Source organism: Nicotiana tabacum, chromosome 19, assembly GCF_000715075.1.
Source record: "Nicotiana tabacum cultivar K326 chromosome 19, ASM71507v2, whole genome shotgun sequence".
NCBI classification, from domain to species: Eukaryota; Viridiplantae; Streptophyta; class Magnoliopsida; order Solanales; family Solanaceae; genus Nicotiana; species Nicotiana tabacum.
The window spans coordinates 50,906,047-50,933,702 of NC_134098.1; the positions used below are offsets into that span (position 1 = coordinate 50,906,047).

The window sequence follows — 27,656 nt, forward strand, 5'->3', positions numbered from 1 at the left end:
CACAAATAGAAGAGGCGCACCCCAAGGTGACCTACTGGCCTGATTAAACCCTTATCAAGCAACTCCTAAAGTTGTTCCTTCAACTCTTTCAGTTGCGTTGGTGCCATGCAATATGGTGGAATAAATATAGGCTGGCTGCCCGTCACCAGATCAATACCAAAATCGATATCCCTGTCAGGTTGCATGCCCGGTAAGTCTACAGGAAACACATCCGAAAAGTCTCCTACTACCAAGGCAGACTCAATGGTAGGAGTATCAGCACCAACATCCCTCACAAAGTCCAAATATGCCATACATCCCTTCTCAACCATCTGTTGAGCCTTCAAATATGAAATCACTCTACTAGGAACATAATCTAGGGAATCTCTCCACTCAACCCTAAGCAACCCGGCATCGCCGACATCATGGTCTTAGCGTGATAATCCAGAATAGCGTGACATGGTGGCAATAAATCCAACCTAAATTCACATCAAAATCAACCATGTTAAGCAGTAAAAGATCAACTATCATCTCCATTCCCTCAATAGTTACCACACACGACCGATAAATACGGTCCACGATAATAGAATCATCCACCGGTGTGGATACATGAACATACATAACTAAAAAATTACGAGACATATCCAAATAACGAGCCAAGTATGATAATACATATGAATAAATGGAACCATGGTCAAATAATACTGAAGCATCCCTGTGGCACACTGAAACAATATCTATGATCACTGCGTATGAAGCAACTGCCTGTGGTCTGGCGGGAAAAGCATAGCATCGAGCCTGCCCACCACCTGATCGACCTCCCCCTCTAGGGATACCTCGAACTGGCTAAGCGGGTGGCAAAGTAACTGATATTGAAGTAGTAACCTGTCCTATCAACTGAACGGCACCTCTAGTAAGACGAGGGAAATACCTCCTAACATGCCCCAACTCACTATACTCGAAGCAACCTAGATCTAAAGATGACAGCGGGGCCTGAACGGGACCTCGAGAACTAGAATAACCACTAGAAGAACCTGGAACTGATGAACCTTGAACTGATGGAGCATGGTATGGACTCTAAGCGGGCCTATAATAACGACCTTTGTTGTGATGTAACTGACCTCCAGATGAGGTACCATTGAAACCATATGAAACACGGGGCCTCTTGCCCTCCCGCTCCTGTGGCTCAAGCCTGCGAACCGACTCTAAGCGCTGGCAATCTCGACCACCTGGTCAAACCTAACATCTATCTCGGCCTATTAATCCAAATTGAAGTGTATACCATAGTTGAGGAAATCAATGAACCATCTGGTCCTCTCTCTCTCTCAGTAGGCTCCAACCACACTGCATGATGAGCCAGATATGCAAACCTCATCTTATACTGAGTCACTGTCATACCCTCATGGCGTAGATTCTCAAACTGTCTACGCAACCCCTCCCTGCAAGTCTGTGGGACATACTTCCCTAAGAAGAGAACTGATAACTCATGCCACGTAAGTGGCGCTGCACCGGCTGGCCTACTCAACTGATAGGCCTCCCACTATTTTTAGGCTGCCCCTGTAAGATGAAATGTATGGAATGCAACCCTATTAGTTTCCAAAAGACCTACTGTGTGAAGAATCTGTTGACACCTTTCTAGAAAATCCTGAGCGTCCTCTGACTTTGCTCTACTAAACTCTGGTGTTTTAAGCCTACCAAACAGCTCCAATCTCTTTTGCTCCTCATTACTCATAGGTGGACCAATCTCGCCCCGAGCAGCAGCAACCGGCTAGGCTGGTAGTACCCCCTGTGTCTGGGGTCCCTGAGCTAGCTGCTCTAGAGTACGGGCGGCAGGTGGGAACCTCCCCCAGCATGTGAAATGGATGGTGCAGTTGGAATCAAACTACATGATCAAGGCTCGTGCATACAGTCAAAATCTGGGTCAAGGCCTCCTGAAGGCCATGGATAATAATGGGCACTACCGGTGCCCGAGCTGGTCCCACCGGCTCAACAACATCTGGTATCTGCTCCTCAACTGGAGAAATTGGTTGCTCCACAATTGCCGCTCAGGCTGTAGTACGAGCTACACCTCGACCTTTATCGCGGCCCCGACCTCTCGCGACCCTAGCTGGTGGTATTGGAGGTCGTCCATCTAATCAGGTCGCACATGTCTTCACCATATGTGAGAGAATAGAAAAATAATGTTCAAATTACGGAATTAACAAATCCGCACGATAAGAATGCAAGAAAGTGAAGTTTCTTAACAGTTCGGTAGTCTCTCGAAAATAAGCACAGACGTCTCAGTACCGAATCGCAAGACTCTACTAAACTTGCTCTTGACTCGCGAGACCTAAGCAACCTGGCTCTGATACAAACTTGTCATGACCCAACTTCCACCGGAGCCGCGACAGTGCCAAACACTACTTGCTAGGGAAGCCAATAATCACATAATAGCTAAACATTTGAGTAAACATGATTTAATATACTTAACAACAGAAACATCATAATTCTCTAATAAAAGTAATAATAAACTACTACAACAACCCCCAAAATCTAGTGTCAATGAGTACATAAGCACTACTGAGTATCATATATAAACCAAATCTGTAGTACAACTTCCTGAACGATAGAATAACAACAAGAAAAGTAAAAGGTTTGCGGATGCCATAGAAACTACCTCGAAGTCTCCAAATACTGACGCCAATACCGATCTAGCAATCACCACATCCAGTTGCACCTAGATATGCACACGAAGTATAAAGTATAGTATGGATACAATCGACCCCATGTATTCAATAAGTGAATAAACTAACCTTGGGCTGAAAGTAGTGACGAGCTCAGAAGAAGACAGTCAAAACCAATATAAACAACAACACAACCAATAGCAATAAGCAACTCAAAGTGAATATCATAAATTGCTCGTTCATATTACAGGAATTTAGACATGCTTTTAAATATAACAATTAACGCCTCACACTGATAGGAACATATCAGTTACCAGCTAGCATAAGGAATGATACATCTCTATGCCTACATGTCAAGTAAGCATGTCAAATTAATAATTTCACGGTGGTACCCCCAGGTGCTCTCACTCTCAACATACTCAAGTTGTCTGTATCAAAAGCCCACTTCACCACCCACACACAATCACTCAGCGCTGTACAGGTGCCTGGCATCATACATACATACATACATACATACATACATATATATATATATATATATATATATATATATATATATATATATATATATACTGTGTCTGCGCTCACTATTGGTATGTCAGACTCCAGAGGGGCGGATCCTGCCCAAGCGTTAATATAAAGCTAATAAGGATGACTGCGGCGTGTAGCCCAATATACAATAACAACAACAATAATAAAGCCAATATGACATGTTGCAATGTGCATCCCGATCCACAATAATACTCTCAACATGGCTCTAAGGCCTATCTCAGTTATCAATCTCTCAAGTCTCACGGGCTCACAATCTCATATCACTCAGCCCAACAACTCCACATATGGAAAAGCAATGATAACATGTGATGTAACAATGAATGATAAACAGAAACTGAGATATAATATGCAAACGAAGAAGCATGACTGAATATATAATCACAGTTAAAGCAGTTAACTCAAAATAACATAAATAGCCTCATTAGGTCTCAACCGACTCAGCACATAGCCTAAACATGGTTTCTAAGATGAATCACAGCTAAATTACTCCAACAAGTAGGAATTACACGGATAAAACAAGACTTGATAGAAACACAATACAAAATTCAACCCGGATCATGATTACCACGGTACACATCCCACACGCCCGTCACCTAGCATGTCCATCACCCCAACACAACACAAATAACATGTTTTCCAGGGATCATTACCCTCAATTCCAAGTTTAGAAATATTATTTACCTCAAACATGTAAATCAATACTCCAACAAGCCCTTGCCTCACGAATCGGCCTCTGAATGACTCGAATCTTGGCACAAACGACTTAATACCATCAATAATAGCCATAGGAAATAATTTCAAATGATAAAACTAAAGTCTTTAATCAAAATTGGAAAGTCAACCCCAGGCACGCACCCCCGAAACCGGACAAAATTCACATATTCCGAACACCCATTCAATTACAAGCCCAACTATACCAAAATCATCCAATTCCAACTACAAATCGACCCTCAAACCCTCAAATCTCACTCTCTAACAACATAGTCTAAAATTTCCAAATTTCATTTCAAAATCACATAAATTCGGTGTAATAATCAATGGGCTATCAATATTTATCAATAAAAATAATGAATCTTTACTTGTCTCTTCAATTGTAGCCAAAACCCTCTCAAATATTTCCCTTAGCCCAGTCCCAAAAATCTCCAAATAGGACAAAACCACGAAACCCTTCAAAATATAACACTGCCAGACAATCCGCATCTGCGATCACTTAACCGCATCTGAGACCCCGCTTCTGCGAAAACGTAACTACATTTGCGATGCCATACCTTCTAGCTCACATCCGATTCTGCAATCATCTATGCGCTTCTGCGCACGCGCACTGATGGTAGGCTAGGAACACGTGTTTTAGCCGCATTTTGCACTCTAATTACTGTACTTTGAGCGTGTTTGAGCTTAAATGATGGTGATTTGCACTTATTACATGTTTTATGCTAAATCGAATAATTTGGAGCTTTGAGGTCTCAGTAAAAGCCTAAGGAATTTAAACCGGGATCGCGTCCGGAGCTCGTGGACCGGCGTTGCATACAAAAGTTGGAAGAACAAGCAAGGGCTAGAGCAAAATGTACTAGTGGGTCGCATAAGGCATGGCATTAAGCGTCGCATTGTTACAAAATTTTGTTAAGAGTTTGAGAAGTTCAGAGACTTGGAGTTTTTGGGTGACAGAAAAATACACTAATGTTAGGCATAGTGCGTGGCATAGTGTGTAGCATTAGTACAAAATTTTCTCAGACAAGCTAAGTTCTGAGAGTTTACAACCGAGCAAATTGCACTAATGCTACGCACCCTGCATAGCATAGTGCGACGTATGAAGTGTAAAAAGTTTGTAGGTTTTTCCACTTTGGCTCAAAGAGGGTAGTTTCATCCGGGTTTGTTCCTACTTGGTATAAATACACTAAAAACACGTTTTTGAGAGGACTTTTGACCTTGGAAGCTTTGGGAGAGCATTGGAGGCTACAAGACTCAGGATTTCATCATCCTTCCATCAATTCAATACGAGAGTTTGGATTGCAAAGTTAGATTGATGCTTCCTTATTCTTTTATTATATTTTGATGACTTCCTCCATGATTATGGAGTAGTTTACCTTAGGGTTAGACAGATATGGTATTTTGATAAATATTTGTGGATTTTAACTCTAGCTCTTGCTTGAATTCATTTGTGGAGTTTTAAATTGTTGCAACTTTATTCATTAGCTTATTTAATCGAAAGAGGAATATCTTGATGATTATCTCTGCATTATTTTATTTGATTTAATTCATTGATTCTCTTGAGTAATCAGAAGAGCTTGTTGAATTATGATTAAATCATGTTAGGAGAATATTCGAGAGACATTTTTCGAAGGACTAATCCATTAACGCATGCTTGCATACTTCACAGTGCTTATATTAGTTCATCTCGTAGAGTTAAGATTTAATTGAGAGAGATGTCTTGACTACACATTTGAACTAATCATCGAGTGAATTCGTGAGAATCATTAGAACATTAGAGTAAATTAAACTAGAGTTTTATTCCAAATAGTTATCTTGCACCTATCCCGTCAACCCCTTATTCCTCACATTGATAAGAACCACTTTGCGAATTTTCAATTCCTTGCTGTCAATTGTCAATTGCTCTATTTTAGTAGTTAAACATAGTTTATAATCATTTACTCAAGTGTTGATCCTCCCGAATAGCAATTCAATCAGAAATTACTTGAACATTGTTTAAATTCAATCCATGTGGAGATGATATTATACTATACTATCTTTGATTAGCGAGCATCAATTTCGTGTTGTGTTTTGCGCTCTTCACGCACCTGCGCCACAATGTCCACTTCTGCGAAAACCTATGACAACATACCACTCCTCTTCTGCGCTCCACTTCTCGCATTTGTGAGCTTGCAGATGCTTACTAACCTTCGCACTTGTGCATTCCCCCATCCCCCAACATCATCCACACCTGTGATGGCCTGACCGCTTCTGCGGTCTTGCACTTGCGACCAAAACCTCGCAGGTGCGATCGCACCAGACTTACAAGTCTTTAGCATTTCCTCAAGTCCAAACATCAATCCGATTTTGATCCTCATCACACCCAAGGCACAGGGACACCATCCAAACATACTAACAAGTCTTAAAACACGATACGAAATTAGTCGAAGCCTCAAATCACATTAAACAATATTAAAATCACAAATAGCACCTCAATTCAAGCCTAATGAAACTAATGAATTTCCAACTTCTAAAACCAATGCCGAAACATATCAAATCAACTCTGAATGACCTCAAATTTTGCACACTAGTCTCAAATGACACAACAGACGTATTCTAACTCCCAAAACCAAATTCCAATCCCGGTATCAGCAAAGTCAACTCTCGGTCAAATCTCTCAACCTTCAACTTTATCACTTTCACCAAAAAGCCTTGAACCAACCTACAGACTTCCAAATCAATATCCGGACATACGCCAAAGTCCAAAATTACCATACAAATCTATTGCAACCATCAAAATTCTATTCTGGAGTTGTCTACATAAAAGTCAAACTTTGGTCAACTCTTTCAACTTAAGCCTTCAACCTTGGGACTAAGTGTCCAATTCACTCCGAAACAATCCTGAAACCAAACCAACCACCCGTCAAGTCACATAACTATAAATAAACATAGAATAAGCAATAAATAGGGGAACATGACTATAATACATAAAACGACTGGCTGGGTCATTACACCTACTTTATGTGAGGTAGAGAAGTTATTTTCGATATATGTATGACTTATGAAAAGTATTTTCAAAATAAGTTTGAAAAATACAAGAGCAAAAAATTTAATATGAAAATACTAAAGAAAAAAAGTATTGACAACAAAATTAATTATTTCTTTTATATAAAGTTGCCCAGTCGTGTATTGGGTTGTGTTGTATTAACCAAAAAATAATAAAGGGGAACTAGGCCTTACCTCAAGTTACTACACGAGAAGGCGATTTCATCACCACTAATAAGAATTACAGAATCCTTCTGGCATGAACTAATATATACATTAGCTGACATAAAAGTTGGCCTTGTCATACTTAGTTCTAATACTAACCATTTACATTTTATCAAGATGATATGCTCCTCTGGCATTTTTAGGGAGTTGCTTATAGGAATTAATAATCAAATTGTGGCTTGTTGTTGGAGCCAACTTGGCTAAACAGTCTGCTACTTGATTACTTTTCCTGTAAGGATGAGTAACATGCATCCTAGACAACTCTTTGAGGGCCAAAATGTTGTCGATAACTTGCTTGAGCTTCATATTGTTCGCATGGCTATCTTGCAGCATGTTGACTATCACCTTAGAGTCAAATTCCAAAGAGAAATTAGTAGAGCCATGGTAGCTACACTATTTCACTCCAAACTCAGCTGCCATATTATTGCTCTTACACTGGGTAGAAATAGAAAAAGCCATGATAAGATCTCCCTAGTTATCCCTGACTATACCACCAATCCCAACTTTACCATTTCCTTTCAATAAACTACCAATAGTGTTATTTGATGGTTTCCTCTTAAGGTTTATTCCAGACAACTTGTCTCCAACTTTGAATTGGTTTTTAACCTTTCAATGGTATTACACAAAATAGGCCATTGGTGATAGAATTCAAGCTAGGAAATAGATTGAGAAGTGCAGCTTAATTTAATGTTCTGAATGCTTTGATACTCCATTCTACTGTTTTGGAACTTTTTTGGTTGCCATATCTACATGCTCACCTTTGCTTCCATAGTTACCAACAAATGAATGTAGAAGTGATTTGGAATTCAACACTTTGTTCAACCTATAATTGGAGTCCTAAAAAATTAGTGGGATATGAAATCCTTCAATGTGATCCACAAAATGATAGCGAAATAATAAAGATACCTAAAGTAAAAGAAACAACCGCAGTAATAAAATTGATGAATAAGATGATAATAATAATAATAATAATAATAATAACAATAATAATAATAATAATAATAATAATAATAATAATAATAATAATAATAATAATAATAATAATAATAATAATAATAATAATAATAATAATAATAATAAGAAGAAGAAGAAGAAGAAGAAGAAGAAGAAGAAGAAGAAGAAGAAGAAGAAGTAGATAAAGTTCTCTAAACTAAAACCATGTTCTCCCACAAAACAGAGAGAAATCGCTCGACTACTTATTAACATTCTACCCTAATCCTCGATCTCCATTCTCTTCAATCTAGGGTCATGTCCTTGGTGAATTGAAGATGTGCCATGTCCTGTCTAATCACCTCTCCCTATTTTTTTCTCACTCTACCTCTGCATGTCCTTAGACTTATCACTATCAACCTCTCACACCTCCTCACTAAGGCTTCTGTGCTCCTCCTCTTCATATGTCCGAACCATCTCAGCCTTGCTTTTCTTATCTTGTTCACCATGGAGGTAACTCCCACCTTGTCCCATATATCTTCGTTCCTAATCTTATCACTCTGAGTATGCCCACATATCCATATAAGCATCCTCATTTCTGCTACTTTTATCTTTTGAACGTGTGAGTTCTTATCTGGACTCTCTGTCCCATAGTACACCATAGTTATTTAAACAATCATTCTATAGAACTTACCTTTAACAGCTTGTTTGGATGGTTGTTACATATCGTTTCATAATGTATTGTATTGTATTGTATTGTACTATATCGTTTGATGAATACAATATTTGGATAGATTGTATCTTTTGCCTTCATTTTATGATATCATGCACCAACAATATGAAAAATAAGCTTTTATAAATAAAAATTATGACACGAGATATAATTATTATATAAAAACAATTATGATTGATAATCAAATAGTGCCTTGACTTTGTTTGTTAAAAACTCTCTTGTTTCTCTCTCTAGCGTCAAAGGGTGCACTACTGACACCGGCGATCGGAAATGCCAAGAGGAAGGCGAACACGGAATAGGAATAGAACCAGGTGACAGAAAAGCAGCGATTAGTAGCCAATATAGTCTCCCCGACGATGATAACGGCAGTCAAAACCCCCAATTTGATCCCTATAGGCCATCAAGTCAACCATTGAGAACACCAAATCAGAGTCCCGTAGCAGGAAATATGTCAATTACTATGCATAATAAGTCTGGAGGAGGAATCCCTATTGGAGCTCAAAGTGAGTAGAACCCTATGAATAGGGCGAAGCTCAAGGCGGTAGTGGTGGAATACTCAGAGGCTATTGAAAATCAAAAAGTGGACGCTATCAACCCACCGAATATTTCACTAAAATTAGAGGGGAAAACATGGGCGAATCTCCTAAGTGGTAACACATTGGCAGTTAAGGGAATGAGCTTAACATACATTTCACCGGTGATAGATTGATAGGGAACGGGTAGTCCAATTGCAAAAGGAAGAGCTCGCGGAAGAACCGGAGACATGGAATAGGGTGCTGATCCTATATGTGGTGGGTGACTCTCCGTCTATTGGAGCTGTGGGAAGATTCATTGCAATGAACTGGAACTTTGCTGCAAAACCAAAGGTATATTATCACAACGATGACTACTTTGTCATCCAGTTTGATAATCTAGAGGACAGATATGCACTTCTGTACTCTGGGCCTTATGCTATTAACAGTAAACCTGTAATTGTCAAACCATGGTCACCTGAATTTAACCTAGGAGATGAAGTTCTGTATACCATTCCCATATAGGTTCAACTGCCTTGTCTACTGTTAAATTGCTGGGGTTTGAAGACACTTAGCAGAACTGGAAGTGGACTGGGTACACCCTTGTTTACTGATGCTTGTACATCAGGGGTGGATCGCTTATCATATGCTAGGACCCTTGTGGAAATGGATGTCACGAAGGAATTACCAACAAGTGTGAAAGTGCAGGATCCAAATGGCAAGATGTTCAGCCAACCTGTTGAGTATGATTGGAAACCATTATACTGCCACACTTGACTTCAAGTAAGACATACCTGCCAACAGGTGACAATAAACAACCAAAATAATCACAGACAAGTCCAGGCAGATTCAAGACAGAAGCAAGTCGAGCCTCTGATCAAGGAGAAGTAGCAGAAGTCAAAGGTAGTAAAAACAATATGGCAACAAAGACAAGCATTGGATATGCCACACAACAATTATCCTGGGCAAACCTCACAAGTGGTGAAAACTACTAATGAGAGTTAGGATACAGGAAAGCAGAAGGCTAATGAAGACTGAGTAATAGAAAAGGGAAGATCAGCAAGCAAATGAGCCTCATATTCACATGATAATGTTGTTCCTCCTACCAATGGGTTTGATTGCTTAGGGACCCAAGCAGTTGAGACAAATACAACACTTACAAAGGATAAAGTTGATCATGTAGTTGTTCTGGATCCCTAATCATTTCCTCCATTACTATGAAGATAGTAACATGAAATGTAAAGGGGTTGAATAAGGTGTATAAGCAGAAGGAATTGGGGCAGTTTAGTGTCACGACCCAAAACCTAACCCGTCGTGATGGCGCCTATCGTGGTACTAGGCAAGCCGACCTTTCCAAAACACTTTCAAAAATTTGACAGAAGTGAATTAAGACATTTAAAATAACCGGAGTTTCTCATAAATACGGTGTAAAAACCAAATAAAACATAAGTGCAGAAAAATAGCCCAGCATCGGGGTGTCACTAAGTCATGAGCATCTAAGTATTTAAAACTATTACAGCAAATGTCTACATATTAGTACAAAACGGAAAGAAAGGTGGAAGAAGTAACAAGGTCCTGTGGACGTTGGCTACCTTGCAGTCTCCGAAACTCAACATGCCTGGACTCAACAATCTCCGCGCTTAGACACACTTGGATATGCACATGTAGTGTAGGGTGTAGTGTGAGTATAACCAACTCAGCAAATAACAAAAATAAATAAGGAATCAAGAAGTAGTGACGAGCTATACAGAACAATTCAATTGATAATTTTCACAGTTAGAGTAAACATGAGTAAAAGATAAGTTACATAATTACCAGTTCCAGCCAGACAAATTTTTTGCTAAATGCAGGAACAAAGTGAAATAGATGAAACCTCACAGACATTGTCACTCAAACCCTCAAGAACTCGACACTCAACTCTCAGCTCTCAATGCACACGCTCAATATGTACCTGCACTCACTGGGGGTGTTCAGACTCATGAGGGGTTCCTATAGTCCAAGCACTATAAAATACACGGACAACTCACGTGCCATAGTATAAATATCTAGATCCACACGGACAACTCATGTGCTATAGTATAATATAAGGATCCGTATGGACAACTCACGTGTTGCACGTACAACTCACGTGCTATAGTATAATATCTCACAAACATGCCCTTGGCCTTGCTCAGTCATGAACCTCTCTAGTCTCATAGCTCTCAAGAAAGAAAGGGAAAACAACCCAAATCAAAATGTTACAGTATATCAAACGGGAAAATAACAGAGACTGAGGTAAATATGTACAAGAATCACTATGACTGAATATAACTACCATGAGCAGGAATATAGCCTAAGCATAATTTCTAACAAGAAAGGTAGTCAAGTTCTAGTAGACATGAATGCATATAAACACAAATAAAGGCTATTAGACTTCACAGTCTCCCGGGACGGACTAAGTCTCAATCCCTCACGGCGTACACCCACACGCCTGTCACCTAGCATGGGTGCCACCTCCAAACAGTCACATTATACCAAACTCATGGGTTTCATACCCTCAAGACCAGATTTAAAACTGTTATTTACCTCAACAGTGTAGAACTCCTCTCCGGAATGCTCTTTCCTCTCGAACCGACCTCCAAATGACCCGAATCTAGCCACAAGCAATAAAATATGATCACTATGAGCTGAAGAATGAATCCCACAAGGAAACTATCAAATTACAGGCCAAATCCCAAAATTCACTCAAACCTGGCCCCCGGGCCTACGTCTCGAAATCCGATTAAAGTCACAAAACCCGAAAGCCCATTCACTCCCGAGTCTACCCATACTAAATTCAGCAAAATCCGACTTCATTTGGTCCCTCAAATCCCCAATTTACTCTCTTCAAAATCCCAAGCCCTAACCCCTTATTTCACTCCAAAATTCCTACTAATTAGGTGAGAAATTAATGGGAAAACACCATAACTAATGATAATAGAGTTCAAGAAACTTACCTCAGTGAATATCCTTGAATCCCCTTCAAAAATCACTCCAAAAGCTCCAAAGTCCGTGTTCCAAATTATGAAAATGAGGAAAAATCTCGAAGTCCCCTTTTTATACTATCTGCCTAGCAAAACCGCACCTGCGGTCCAATATCCGCACCTGCGGAGCCGCTTCTGTGGAAACTCACTTAACGTACTGGCCCCGCACCTGCATCCCAGGTCTCGCACCTGCGGACGTGCACCTGCGCATTTCCCTCCGCTTCTGCAGAAACAACCAAACTCCTCTCTTCCGCATCTGCGACTCAGCCTCGCATCTGTGGGCTCGCAGATGCGACCACTTCTACGCACCTGCAGTTCCAGCCCAAGTCCTCCATGTCTGCATCTGCGGCATACCAAGCGCACCAGCGACCTCGCACCTATGGCTCCCCATCCGCATGTGCGGAAATACCAGTAGCAGCAACTTCAGGTGCATTTTTCCAACTTCAAACCATCCGTTAACCACCCGGAATCACCCCGAGTCCCTCGGGACCTCAACCAACCATACCAATAAGTCATATAACAACATACAAACTTAGTCGAGCCTTCAAATCACTCAAAATACCAAATTACCCTCGGATTCAAGCCTAAGAACTTCTAAACTTCCGAATTCCACAAACGACGCCGAAACCTACCAAACCACGTCCGAATGACCACAAATTTTACACACATCACAAATGAGACCACGAACCTACTCTGATTTACGGAAATCCATTCCGACCCCGATATCAAATTTTTCACTACTAACCGAAATCGCCAAATTTCTAACTATCGCTAATTCAAGCTTAATTCCACTACGAACCTTCATATCATATTCTGGACGCGCTCCTAAGACCAAAATCACCTAACGAAGCTAATGGAACCATCAAAATTAAATTCCGAGATCGTTTACATATAAGTCAACATCCGGTTGACTTTTCTAACTTAAGCTTCTAAATAAGAGACTAAGTGTCTCAATCCACTCCCAAACCACTCCGGACCTAAACCAACTAACCTGGTATATCATAACATAGCTGAAAAGCACAAAAGGAAGCGAAAATGGGGAAAACAGGGCTATAGCTCTCGAAACGACCGGCCGGGTCGTTACATCCCCCTCTTAAATAACCGTTCATCCTCGAACGGGTCTAGAAACATACCTGGAGTCTCAAATAGGTGTGGATATTTACTCCGTATATCCTGCTCGGTCTCCCAGGTGGCCTCCTCCATAGGCTGACCTCTCTAGTACACCTTCACTGAAGCTATGTCCTTTGACCTCAACTTCTGAACCTGCCGATCCAAAATAGCCACCGGCTCCACATCATATGTCATATCACCCTCCAACTGAACTGTGCTGAAGTGTAAAACATGGGACAGATCGCCAACATACTTTCGGAGCATGGAAACATGAAACACTGGATGCACACTCGACAAGATGGGTGGCAAGGCAAGCTTATAAGCCACTTCCCCTATCCTCTGAAGCACCTCAAAAGGCCCAATAAACTGGGGGCTCAACTTTCCCCTCTTCCCAAACCCCATAACACCCTTCATGGGTGATACCTTCAGCAAAACCTTCTCCCCAACCATAAACGACACATCACGGACCTTCCTGTCCGCGTAGCTCTTCTGCCTAGATTGCGCCGTGCGAAGGCGCTCCTTAATCACCTTATCTAATGCATCCTAGACCAAGTCTGTATCCAAAAGCCTAGCCTCACCCGGCTCAAACCATCCTACCGGAGATCTACACCTCTTCCCATATAAAGCCTCGTATGGAGCAATCTGAATACTCGACTGGTAACTGTTGTTATATACAAACTCCGCGAGCGGCAAGAACTGGTCCCATGAACCCCCAAAGTCAATGACACAAGCGCGCAATATGTCCTTCAATATTTGAATAGTGCGCTTGGACTGCCCGTCCATCTGAGGGTGAAATGTTGTGCTCAACTCAACCTGAATACCCAACTCTCGCTGCACGGCCCTCCAAAACTGTGATGTAAACTGAGTACCTCTATCTGAAATGATGGAAACTGGAACACTTGAACAACCTCTTGGATATAAATCTCAGCCAACCGCTCTGAAGTGTAAGTAGTACCAACTGGAATGAAGTGTGCGGACTTGGTCAACCGATCCATAATCACCCAAATAGCATCAAACTTCCTCGAAGTCTGTGGGAGCCCAACTACGATGTCCATGGTGATCCGCTCCCACTTCCACTCTGGGATCTCTAACCTCTGAAGCAAGCCACCCGGTCTCTGATGTTCATACTTAACCTGCTGACAGTTGAGACACCGAGCCACAAACCCAACTATATCCTTCTTCATCCGCCTCTACCAATAGTACTGCCACAAATCCTGGTACATCTTCGCGGCACCCTGATAGATGGAATACCACGAGTTGTGGTCCTCTTCAAGAATCAACTCCCTGAGCCTATCTACATTAGGCACACATATCCGGCCCTGCATTCTCAACACGCTGTCATCACCAATGGTCACATCTATAGCATTACCTCGCTGAACTTTGTCCTGAATAACGAGCAGGTGGGGGTCATCATACTGACGCTCCCTGATACGGTCATAAAGAGAAGACCTGGAGACCATACAAGCCAATACCCTACTTGGCTCCGAAATATCCAATCTGACAAGCTGGCCCGCTAAGTCCTAAACATCTAATGCCAAGGGTCTCTCTACTGCTGGGAGATATGCTAAACTCTCCAAACTCTCCGCCCGGAGACTCAAAGCATCGGCCACCACATTAGCCTTCCCCGGATAGTACAAAATAGTGATATCGTAGTCCTTAAGAAGCTCTAACCATCTCCGCTGACGCAAGTTAAGATCCTTCTGCTTCAACAAATGCTACAAACTCCGGTGATCAATATAGATCTCACAATGAACCCCATACAAATAATGATGCCAAATCTTCAAGGCGTGAACAATGGCTGCTAACTCAAGATCATGGACAAGATAGTTCTTCTCATGGGTCTTCTTCTTCGGATCTACCTAATCACCCTACCCTCCTGCATTAGAACAAATCCAATACCTACCCTCGAGGCATCACAATACATGGTGTAAGAACCTGGAGCTGATGGCAGAACTAATACTGGAGCTGTGGTCAAAGCATTTTTGTACTTCTAAAATATCTCCTCACACTCATCCGACCACCTGAATGGAGCACCTTTTGGGTCAATTTGGTCTAGGGCGATGCAATAGAAGAGAAACCCTGAACGAACCGACGATAATAACCAGCCAAATCAAGAAAGCTCCGAATCTCTGTAGCTGAGGACGGTCTGGGCCAACTCTAAACTGCCTTTATCTTCTTCGGATCTACCTAATCACCCTACCCTCCTGCATTAGAACAAATCCAATACCTACCCTCGAGGCATCACAATACATGGTGTAAGAACCTGGAGCTGATGGCAGAACTAATACTGGAGCTGTGGTCAAAGCATTTTTGTACTTCTAAAATCTCTCCTCACACTCGTCCGACCACCTGAATGGAGCACCTTTTGGGTCAATTTGGTCTAGGGCGATGCAATAGAAGAGAAACCCTGAACGAACCGACGATAATAACCAGCCAAATCAAGAAAGCTCCAAATCTCTATAGCTGAGGACGGTCTGGGCCAACTCTAAACTGCCTTTATCTTCTTCGGATCTACCTAAATACCCTCACTGGACACCACGTGCCCCAAGAATGCTACAGAATTGATCCAGAACTCACACTTGGAGAACTTTGCATAAAGCTTCTCCTCCCTCAATCTCTGTAATACAATCCTTAAGTGCTGGGAATGATCCTCCTGTCTACGAGAGTACACCAGAATGTCATCAATGAATACAATAATGAATGAGTCCAAATAGGGCTGGAATACACTGTTCATCAAATGCATGAACGATGTTGGGGCATTGGTTAGCCCAAAAGACATCACCAAGAACTCATAATGGCCATATCGGGTCCTGAAAGTTATCTTAAGAATGTCTGAATCCCAAATCTTTAGCTGGTGATAACCAGACCTAAAATCAATCTTGGAGAACACCCTCACTCCCTGAAGCTGGTCAAATAAATCATCAATACGAGGCAAAGGATACTTGTTCTTGAATGTGACCTTGTTCAACTGCCTGTAATCAATACACATCCTCATGGAACCATCCTTCTTCTTTACAAATAGAACCGGTGCACCCCAAGGTGACACACTAGGTTGAATAAACCCCTTATCAAGGAGTTACTGAAGTTGTTCCTTCAACTCCGCCGGTGCCATACGATACGGTGGAATAGAAATGGGCTGAGTGCCCAACACCAAATCAATACCGAAGTCAATATCCCTGTTAGGCGGCATGCCTAACAGGTCTGCAGGAAACACATCCAGAAAATCACGCACCACCGGAACAGAATCAATGGTAGGAGTCTCTGCACTAACATCCCTCACAAAAGCCAAATAGGATAGACAACCCTTATCAACCATACGCTGAGCCTTCAAATATGAAATCATCCTACTAGGTACATAGTCTATAGAACCGCTCCACTCAACCCTCGAAAATCCCGGCTCCGCCAACGTCACGGACTTGGCATGACAATCTAGAACGGCATGACATGGAGATAACCAATCCATACCCAATATCACATCAAAGTCAACCATACTGAGCAACAAAAGGTCCACTTGGGTCTCCAGACCCCCAATAGTCACCACACATGATCGATATATGCGGTCCACAACAATAGTATCTCCCACAGGAGTAGATACATGAACCAATGAAACTAAAGGCTCACGGGGCATATCCAAAAAATGGGCAAAATACGAGGAAGCATATGAATACATGGAACTAGGGTCAAATAATACAGAGGCATCTCTATGACAAACTGAGACAATACCTGTAATCACAGCATCTGGTCTGGTAGGGAGGGCATAGAAACGGGCCTGGCCACCCCCTGATCTGCCTCTCCCTCTTAGGCGACCCCTAGCTGACTGGGCTCCACCCCTAGCTTGCTGAGCTCCACCCCTGGCTGCCTGTGTGGGTGGTGGAGGAACTGGTGCTGGTGCCATCGGCCGAGTACTTCGTTGTGGAGTTCCACCCAATAGCCTTGGGAAATCTCTCATAATGTGACCAAAATCTCCGCACTTAAAACAACCCCTCCTCTGACGAAACTGCTGCTCCTGTTGCCCAAAAGAACTACCCGAGGATACCTGAGAGGGCGGGGCATGATGAGAACTTTGCTGATGACTGTGAGAACGATAGTCAGATAATGCACCACGGTGAAATGGCCGAGCTGACTGAGCCTGTCTGAAATGACGACCTTTACAATGCTGGAACTGACACCCAAAAGGAGCACCGCTGAGTCCACTCTGACCACGAGGCCTTTTGGCCTCCCTCTCAACCCTCTCTTGACCGCGAACCATCTCAATCTGCTGAGCAATGTCAACAACCTCATCAAAGGTAGCACCAGACACCCTCTCTCTAGTCATGAGCAACCGTGGCTGAAAAGTGAAACCAACTATAAACCTCATGATCCTCTCCCTGTCTGTGGGAACCAACCAGATAGAATGACGGGCCAACTCCGAGAATCGCATCTCATACTGCGTCACAGACATATCACCCTGCCAAAGCTTCTCAAGCTGTCTGCGCAGCTCCTCTCTGCGGGACTGAGGCACGAATTTCTCCACAAAAACCACGAAGAACTTCTTCCAAGTAAGGGGTGTTGCGCCATCAGACCTACGCCTCTCGTAAGTCTCCCACCATCTGAGTGCAGCCCCAAAAAACTTAAAAGTAGTGAATGAGACCCCACAAGTCTCCAGAATACCAGTTGTACGGAGTATCCTCTGACACCTGTCCAAGAAGTCCTGGGCATCCTCTCTCTCTGTGCCATTGAAAGGTGGAGGCTGGAGTCTCCCAAACCTCTCCAACCTACACTGATCATCCTCAGGCATAGCAGGAACCACAAAGTCCTGAGCAGCTAAAATCGGCTGGGCTGGTGGTGCCTTCGGTGTCTGGAGTCCCTGAACAACCTGCTCGGGTGTGCAAACGGCGGGAGTCTGAGTGCCTTCCCCGGCCTAAGACGTGGCTAAGGCCGTCGAGATAGAGACCGCCTGAGCAAGGTCAGTACACGCTGTCAGAATCTGAGCTAGGGCTTCCTGGAGGCCTGGAATCACAATAGGCACAGGTGGTGCCTGAGCTGGTGCGTCAACAAGTGGAATCTGGTCCTGATCTGGGACAACTGATGGATCTGCAGGTACTGCCCTAGCTGCTGTACAGGCTGCACCTCTGCCCCTACCACGGCCTCTACTGCGGCCTCGGCCTCTCGCGGCTCTGGCAGGTGGTACTGGTGGCTGGCCCTCCTGACTGGTAGCACGAGTCCTCACCATCTGTGAGAGAATGAAAAAACAGGTGTTTAGTTACCAGAATAGACAGATTCGCACGACAAGAATCCAAGAATGTGAAATTTTCCTAAGGGTTCTGCAGCCTCTCGAAGATAAGTACAGACGTCTTCGTACCGATCCGCAAGACTCTACTAAACCTGCTCATGACTCATGAGACCTATGTAACCTAGGCTCTGATACCAACTTGTCACGATCCAAAACCTAACCCGTCGTGATGGCGCCTATCGTAGTACTAGTCAGGCCGATCTTTCCAAAACACTTTCAAAAATTTAACAAAAGTGAATTAAGACATTTAAAATAACCGTAGTTTCTCATAAATATGGGGTAAAACCCAAATAAAACATAAGTGAGGAAAAATAGCCCGACATCGGGGTATCACTAAGTCATGAGCGTCTAAGTATTTAAAACTATTACAGCCAATATCTACATATCATTACGAAACGGAAAGAAAAGTGGAAGGAGTAACAAGGTCCTGCAGACACTGGCAGCTACTTTGTATTCTCCGAAACTCAACAAGCCTGGACTCAACAATCTCCATGCTCAGACACACTTGGATCTGCACATGTAGTGCAGGGTGTAGTATGAGTACAACCAACTTAGTAAGTAACATAAATAAATAAGGAATCGAGAAGTAGTGACGAGCTATACAGAACAATTGATTTGATAATTTTCACAGTTAAGAGTAAACATGAGCAAAAGATCAGTTACATAATCACCAGTTCCAGCCAGACAATTTTCAGCTAAATGCAGCAACAAAGTGAAATAGATGAAACCTCACAGACACTGTCACTCAAACCCTCAATAACTCGACCCTCAACTCTCAGCCCTCAATGCACACGCTCAATAGGTACCTGCGCTCACTGGGGGTGTTCAGACTCATGAGGGGCTCCTACAGCCCAAGCGCTATAATCTGCACGGATAACTCACGTACTGCACGGACAAATCACGTGCCATAGTATAAATATCTTGATCCGCACGGACAAATCACGTGCTATAGTATAATATCTCAACAACAGGCCCTCGGCTTACTTAGTCATGAACCTCTCTAGTCTCTTAGCTCTCAATAAAAAAAGGGAAAACATCCCAAATCAAAGTGTTATAGTATATCATACGGGAAACTTACAGAGACTGAGGTAAACATGTACAAGAATCAATATGACTGAATATAACTACCATGAGCAGGAATATAGCCTAAGCATGATTTTTAACAAGAAAGGCAGTCAAGTTCTAGTAGACATGAATGCATATAAATACAAATAAAGGCTATTAGACTTCACAGTCTCCCGGGACGGACCAATCTCAATCCCTCACGGCGTACACCCACACGCCCGTCACCTAGCATGGGTGCCACCTCCAAACAGTCACACTATACCAAACTCCAGGTTTCATACCCTCAAGACCAGATTTAAAGCTGTTACTTACCTCAACAGTGTAGAACTACAACTCCGGAATGCTCTTTCCTCTCGAACCGGCCTCCAAATGACCCTAATCTAGCCACAAGCAATAAAATACGATCAATATTAGCTAAAGAATGAATCCCACAAGGAAAATACCAAATTATAGGCCAAATCCCGAAATTCACTCAAACCCGACCCCCGGGCCCACGTCTCAAAATCCGATAAAAGTCAGAAAACCCGAAAGCTCATTCACCTCCGTGTCTACCCATACTAAATTCATCAAAATCCGACCTCATTTGGTCCCTCAAATCCCCAATTTACTCTCTCCAAAATCCCAAACCCTAACCCCTTATTTCACTCCAAATATCCTACTAATTAGGTGAGAAATTAACGGGAAAACACAATAGCTAATGATAATAGAGCTCAACAAACTTACCTCAGTGAATATCCTTGAATCCCCTTCAAAAATCACTCCAAAAGCTCCAAAGTCCGTGTTCCAAATTGTGAAAATGAGGAAAAATCTCAAAGTCCCCTTTTTTTAATTTCTGCCAAGCAAAACCACACCTGCGGAGCCGCTTCTGCGGTTGGGAACTCCACTTATGTGGGAACTCACTTAACGCACTAACCCCGATCCTGCATCCCAGGTCTCACACCTGCGGACGCGCACTGCGCATTTCCCTCCGCTTCTGCGGAAACAACCAAACTCCTCTCTTCCGCATCTGCGACTCAACCTCGCATCTGTGGGCTCGCAGATGCGACCACTTCTATGCACCTGTGGTTCTAGCCCAGGTCCTCCATGTCCGCATCTGCGGCTTACTAAGCACACCAGCGACCTCGCCCCTGCGGCTCCCCCTCCGCAAGTGCGGAAATACAGCAGCAACTTCAGCTGCCTTTTTCCAACTTCAAACCATCCGTTAACCACCCGGAATCACCCCGAGCCCCTCGAGACCTCAACAAACCATAACAACAAGTTATATAACAACATACAAACTTAGTCGAGCCTTCGAATCACTCAAAACAACATCAAAACACCAAATTACCCTCGGATTCAAACCTAAGAACTTCTAAACTTTCGAATTCCACAAACGATGCTGAAACCTACCAAATCACGTCCTAATAACCTTAAATTTTACACACACGTCACAAATGACACCACGAACCTACTCCAATTTTTGGAAATGCATTACAAACCCGATATCAAATTTTTCACTGCCGACCGAAATAGCCAAATTTCCAACTTTTGTCAATTCAAGCCCAATTCCACTACGGACCTCCAAATCACATTCCGGATGCGCTCCTAAGTCCAAAATTACCTAACAAAACTAATGAAACCATCGGAACTAAATTTCGAGATCGTTTACACATAAGTCAACATCCAGTTGACCTTTCTAACTTAAGCTTCTAAATAAAAGACTAAGTATCTCAATCCACTCCGAAACCACTCCGGACCCGAACCAACTAACCCGGTATATCATAACATAGCTGAAAAGAATAAAAGGAAGCAGAAATAGAAAAAATGGGGCTATAACACTCGAAACGGTCGGCCAAGTCGTTACATTTATTAAGGTGAATAAGGTTGGTATTCTGGCAATAATTGAACACAGAGTTCAGGAGCAGTTCACAATACCTATAGTCAAAAAAATAGCTAAGACATGGAAATGGTGAAGCAATTATCAAAGTAATAGTAAAGGGAGAATTTGGGTACTGTAGGATCCAATCCAATGTGAGTTCAATTATATTGCTAATAGTACACAATGTATACATGGGATGGTGAAAACAACTCATGTAGGATTCCTCTATTACAAAACTCAAAATAATTTGATAGATTATATTGCTGGCATCGATGACAGATTGAATGAGAACCCAGTCCAAGAATCAGAAATCAAAGACCTCAATGAGTTCATGCAGGATGCCTCTATTACAAAACTCAAAACAGTTGGTCGAGAGTTTACTTGGACAAATAACCAGGTGTATAGCAGAATTGATAGGGCCTTAGGAAACCCGGAATGGATACATAGCTGGCCACAAATTAAAGCTATCATTCTTGAGCCCTCATTCTCAGATCACTCTCCCATCTGCGTCAATATATGCACAAGGAAAATGAGGAGGGCAAAGCCTTTCAAATTTTACAATTACCTGGCAGATCATCAGGAATTCTCAACAAGAGTAGAGGAATATTGGGGAGGTGCAGGACAAAGTACTACACTACAAGGAATGAAACAGTTATCCCATGACCAATATAATGGTTTAGCAGATAAAGTCAACAGATCAAGGCAACAACTGTATGACCTACAAGAACAAATGAGGTCCTACAACCAGCATTGTCAGTTATTTGAAAAGGAGAAATGCCAAAAACAGCAGCTAGAGAAATGGTCTACTATAGAGGGGGGTATTGCTAAGCAGAAGTCTAGAGTACAATGGATAAAACTGGGTGACTCGAATACAGCTTTCTTCCATGCTTGTGTAAAACATAGAGAAGCTTAGAACCACATAAGCAGCCTTATGACAGAGGATGGGGTGATTGTGCAGACAGAGGAAACAATAGAGAAAGAGATACTAGGGTTTTATAAACAACTGTTAGGAAGTGCAAAGAACCAGCTACCTTGTATTGATCCCACAGAAATGCAAGAAGGTCAGACACTCAACGGGGAGCAGCAACTTCAACTAATTGCCCATGTGACCAAGGAAGAGATTTCCATAGCAATTTAGGGGATTGATAGCCACAAAGCACCTGGTTGTGATGGGTTTAATTCTTTATTTTCTAAAAAGGCTTGGCATATTATAGGCAATGATATTACCAATACTATCTTGGACTTCTTTGAAATAGGTGAAATACACAGGACAGTAAATTGTACTACTATAACACTTATTCCAAAGGTGAAATACCCCTCGACAATGAAAGAATACATGCCTATCTTATGTTGCACAGTGTTATACAAGATCATATCCAAAGTTATCACCAGCATGCTACAAAAGGTGATGGATCACTTAGCGGACCACAGTCAGGGAGCCTTTGTACCTGGGAGAGTCATCACAGATAACATAATCCTTAGCCATGAACTGGTAAAAGGATACAATCGGAGTGGAATATCCCCAAGGTACATGCTAAATATAGACATGCAAAAGGCATATGATACTTTGGAATGGTCCTTAGAACAGATATTGACTGGGCTAAACTTCCTAACCACTTTCATTAAGTGGATTATAATACGTCTTAATACAGTAACCTACTCAATCAACATTAATGGATATCCAACCAAGCCTTTTCAAGCAAAAAACGGGTTGAGGCAGGGTGACCCAATGTCCCAATTTCTCTTTATGCTAGCTATGGATTACTTAAGTAGATTACTGAAAAGACTAAAGACTAAAGCTGATTTCAAATAACATCCTAGGTGTAAGCAGCTACAGGTGGTGCAACTAGGCTTAGCTGATGATTTATTGTTTTTCTGTATAGGGGATTTAAGCTCTGTTAAATGCCTACTCGCTTGTTTTTAACAATTCTCACAAGCCTCATGCCTGGTTGCTAATGTAAGCAAAAGTTCACTATACTTTGGTGGATTAAATACAACAGTGCAGCAACAGATCATTGATTTATTGGGGTTCTCAAAAGGTGAATTGCCAATAAGATACCCAGGTGTTCCTTTGAGTACCAAGAGACTCTCCCTGGTACAGTGTCAACCTCTATTAGACAAAATGCTATGCAGGATTACATCACGTATAACTAAATATATATCTTATGCAGAAAGGACACAACTGTTGAGGAGTGTCTTATTTTCCATTCAGATATTCTGGTCATAGGTTTTTGTCCTTCCAAAGAAGTTCATACTACTACTGATAGAAAGAATTTGTAGGAGATTTATATGGACCGGAGGAACAGAACTTTCAAAGAAAGCCCTCTTAGCATGGAAAAAGCTGCATTTGCCACTTACTGTTGGAGGCTTAAATCTGCTCAACATTTCAATTTGGAATAAAGCTTCTATCTGCAAACTAATGTGGAATTTGTGTTGCAAAAAAGACAAATTATGGGTCCAATGGATCCATACATACTATAGTAAAGGGAAACCAATATGGGAAACTACATTTAACCAAGCATCCTGGATGGTAAGCAAGATTTTCAAGGCAAAAGGTCCTCTAATGAATGCAGGTTATACTGAACAAGACATGCAGGAATTAGAATCTTTCTTTATCAAAGCAATGTACAAGACACTGTTGGGTGAACATCCTAAGGTGGAGTGGGGAGGATTAGTATGCAACAACAAAGGATCTCCAAGATGGATCTTCAACATGAGATTGATTGTGCATGGCAGGCTATACAGTAAGGATAGACTGGCCAATTGGGGAATGATTGAGGACCAGACCTGTCCACTATGCAATGAAGTACCAGAGACCATCAATCACTTATTCTTCCAGTGTTCAACATCTGCAGCAATATGGAACAAAATTCTCCGGTGGCAAGGTATAGGAAGACAAGCACAACCATGAGAGGAGGAGCTACAATGGGCTATACTTCATCAAAACGGGAAGAGCACCAATGCTGAAGTATACAGGATGAGCCTTGCAGGTTGCTTATACTATGTATGGCAAGAGAGAAACTACAGAATTTTTCGACAAGAAGAGAGACCAACACGCATCATTGTGAAGCTGATCATACAAGATATTTTTGTGAGAGGGGATTTACATCCTAAAATAGCTAGGAAGTTACTAGAGTTTAATTTTTACCCTGGCTAAGGATGTATGTCAAGGCATAGGTAGGAGAAGTGGAGTATTGGGGAACTATATCACTGGGGCAATGTCCATTGGATATAGGGATATGTTTCTGTTTATAGCGTTGTAAATATTTACAAGTGGTAATAAAATTTCTTTAATTACCAAAAAAGAAATTATTTAACAATAATAAAGGGCGAGATGATAGAAAAATACAAGGTAACGATGCGACCACGCCAAATTAGTCTTTACATAAAGTGTCACTTTTCGTCATTATGTAATGACGGATTTAACGATACAATACAATAAAATTTAAGTAACAATCAAAACGAGCATCATATTTAAAGTAACAATACAATACAATAGGTAACAACCATCCAAACAAGTTGTAAATCTTAGTGGCACATTATTATCACATAAGACACCGGATGCGAGCCTCCATTTCATCCCAAATTAGTTATAACCAAAAGAAAGTCTTATATGATGGCAATGGCATTATATATTCCCAAAAAGTTTAACCACATGCATGTAGCCTTAGGAGAATACTGTGCTGTAACCTCTTCAATTCCAATTCTAATCCTTTAAATGTACTTGAGCAGCATATTCTGGCTCATAAGCCTTCATCTTCTTCTGACAAAAATGAGATCATTCTCAAAGATGACGAGGGTACATTAGTACAATGTTGTAAGTCTGTACTATGCCAAATTTGCTGATTATGAAATTAGGTTGAATTACGATATATGAATTTGCTACTATTTTAACTCGTCTGGTATTGGGGAGGGTTCAAAGACAATGATACTGCTAATGGTCTAGGTTTCAGTCTTCCTTTCAGTGGCGGCTCAAGAAGATTGACGGTCTAAAGTCAATTTTTAATTTGGGACCTTTCCGAAGGAAAAAAAAAATTTATCTATATTTTTAATTGAAGTCTATTTTTCTAACTTTTTAAAATGTTAAGTTGTTAATAGTTTCTTTTATAAATAATTTAATCTCTCCTAAGATATTGTAGATCTTAGATAATAGAACCAGATTCAAGAAGTTTATAACTTGATATCGAAATAATTTTTGATGTACTAATATACTTGTTGAAACGCTTGAAACCCGAGGGAGAAAAAATGGAAAAAATAATGCGCAATATAGTTTTATTCAACGGTACTGTTCAACTCTTGTTTTTTATAGAAAAAATAAAACTTTTTTTTTTCAACAAAGAACAATATAAGTTATCGAGAACTTAAGCATTTTTGCAGAAACCAAGAAAGAGAATATAAGAATGTAGTACACATTTTCCGATGAGAAAGATAAAAAATAAGACTTGGACTATTGAAGATACCAAAAATGGGATTCTAAAAGTTTATTACACATTTTTAGTGAGAAATGTAAAAGGAGAATAATAATATAGGTACCTCACTAATGATGTCAACCGTAAAATTTAAATAATGAAATATTTTCGACAAAGGTTTAGGGGAAGTGATTCTCTTTCTCTAATTTTTGCTCAAACGGTTACATCAATACTAAATTAAAAGTTATCTTTACTTTTTATAAAATATTTTTTTTTATTTTACCATACCTAATATATTTAGACCCTTCCTCTAAAGATTGTTGTGAGGCGTATATGATCCAACTTAACTTAATTAGATATATCGGGTTCGAGTCATGTGGTTAAAAAAATTCTGTTAAAATGGGTTTTCTCTTTTACTAGGCCTTACGCGGTACGAAATTAGATTAATTGGGATCTCAATACAAATACGAACAAAAACAAAAAGAAAAATTTGGGGCCCTCAAAATTTAGGGCCTAAAGCCTTTGCTTTAGTGGCTTGAACTTGGGCCGCCCCTGCTTCCTTTACTTCTTTAATATGGTGATTTTGTATTACAATGGGATAATTTTGTACCGATTTGTGACTTGAATTAATGCACATATATTAGATTCCTGCTTACTATTAGGATGGTCAATATATGAAATTGGTCTAAATGGTTCGTGAAAACTAAGCAAAACTGGAAAATCCTTGAACACACAATATTATATACTTCGTATTTCTGCTACATTACTTGAGGAGTCTTGTCTAACTAGCTTGGAGTACATGAAATGCCTATCTATTATGCATTTATTGTTTATTCAATTACTAGTTTGGCTGTATGCTCAACCAAGATTCCTAGTTTGGTTGCTCTAATTTTATAAAATTTAAACTAAAATAAATTTATAGAGCCATTAGTCGGCCCTAAATGTGGGGGAAGTGCACAGTTAACCACTAATTAGAGATGTCTGTACTCTTTAGTCACTGTTTAAAATGTAGTTACTCTTTAGCCAGTGCTTAATAAATTTTTACCCGCCCGCACGAAAATATCCATGTGCTAGATATGGGTGATGTGTAAATATTAAGGACATGGTGTCCTTAATATTTACACATCGCCCATGTCTAGCACAGGGTATTAAGGATATGGTGTCCCTAACTTCATGAATGTTGTGTAAATATTACAGACAAACTGTCATGTATTTGTACCTTCCGTTGTTAAACTTTAGGACATCATGCCCTTAACTTCATATGTGCAGTGTAAATGTTAAGGACATGGCGTCCTTAACTTCATGTGTGCAGTGTAAATGTTGGACATAATGTCCTTATCTTGTATTTGCACCTTCTGTTGTTAAACTTTAGGACCTCATGTTCTTGACTTCATATGTGCAGTGTAAATGTTAAGGACATGGTGTCCTTAACTTCATGTGTGCAGTGTAAATATTAAGGACATAGTGTCCTTAACTTTTTATGAGTGTTGTATAAATATTAAGGACATGGTGTTCTTAACTTCATGAATGCTGTATAAATATTAAGGACAAAATATCCTGTATTTGCACCTTCCGCTGTAAACTTTAGGATATCATGTCATTAACTTCATATGT

General features: G+C 41.1%; 1 protein-coding gene across 1 annotated transcript; it reads left to right on the forward strand.

The window, feature by feature from the left end:
• The first annotated feature begins 21,829 nt into the window (after nucleotides 1-21,829).
• Nucleotides 21,830-22,546, forward strand: LOC107815018 (uncharacterized). The gene has a single exon (XM_016640526.1). The coding sequence runs from the start codon at nucleotides 21,830-21,832 to the stop codon at nucleotides 22,544-22,546; it is 717 nt and encodes a 238-aa protein (XP_016496012.1).
• The last annotated feature ends 5,110 nt before the right edge of the window (nucleotides 22,547-27,656 follow it).

What these genes read in the sequence shown, in the direction of transcription:
- LOC107815018 (XM_016640526.1), top strand. Translation starts at nt 21,830, where the DNA reads ATGGTGAAAACAACTCATGTAGGATTCCTCTATTACAAAACTCAAAAT.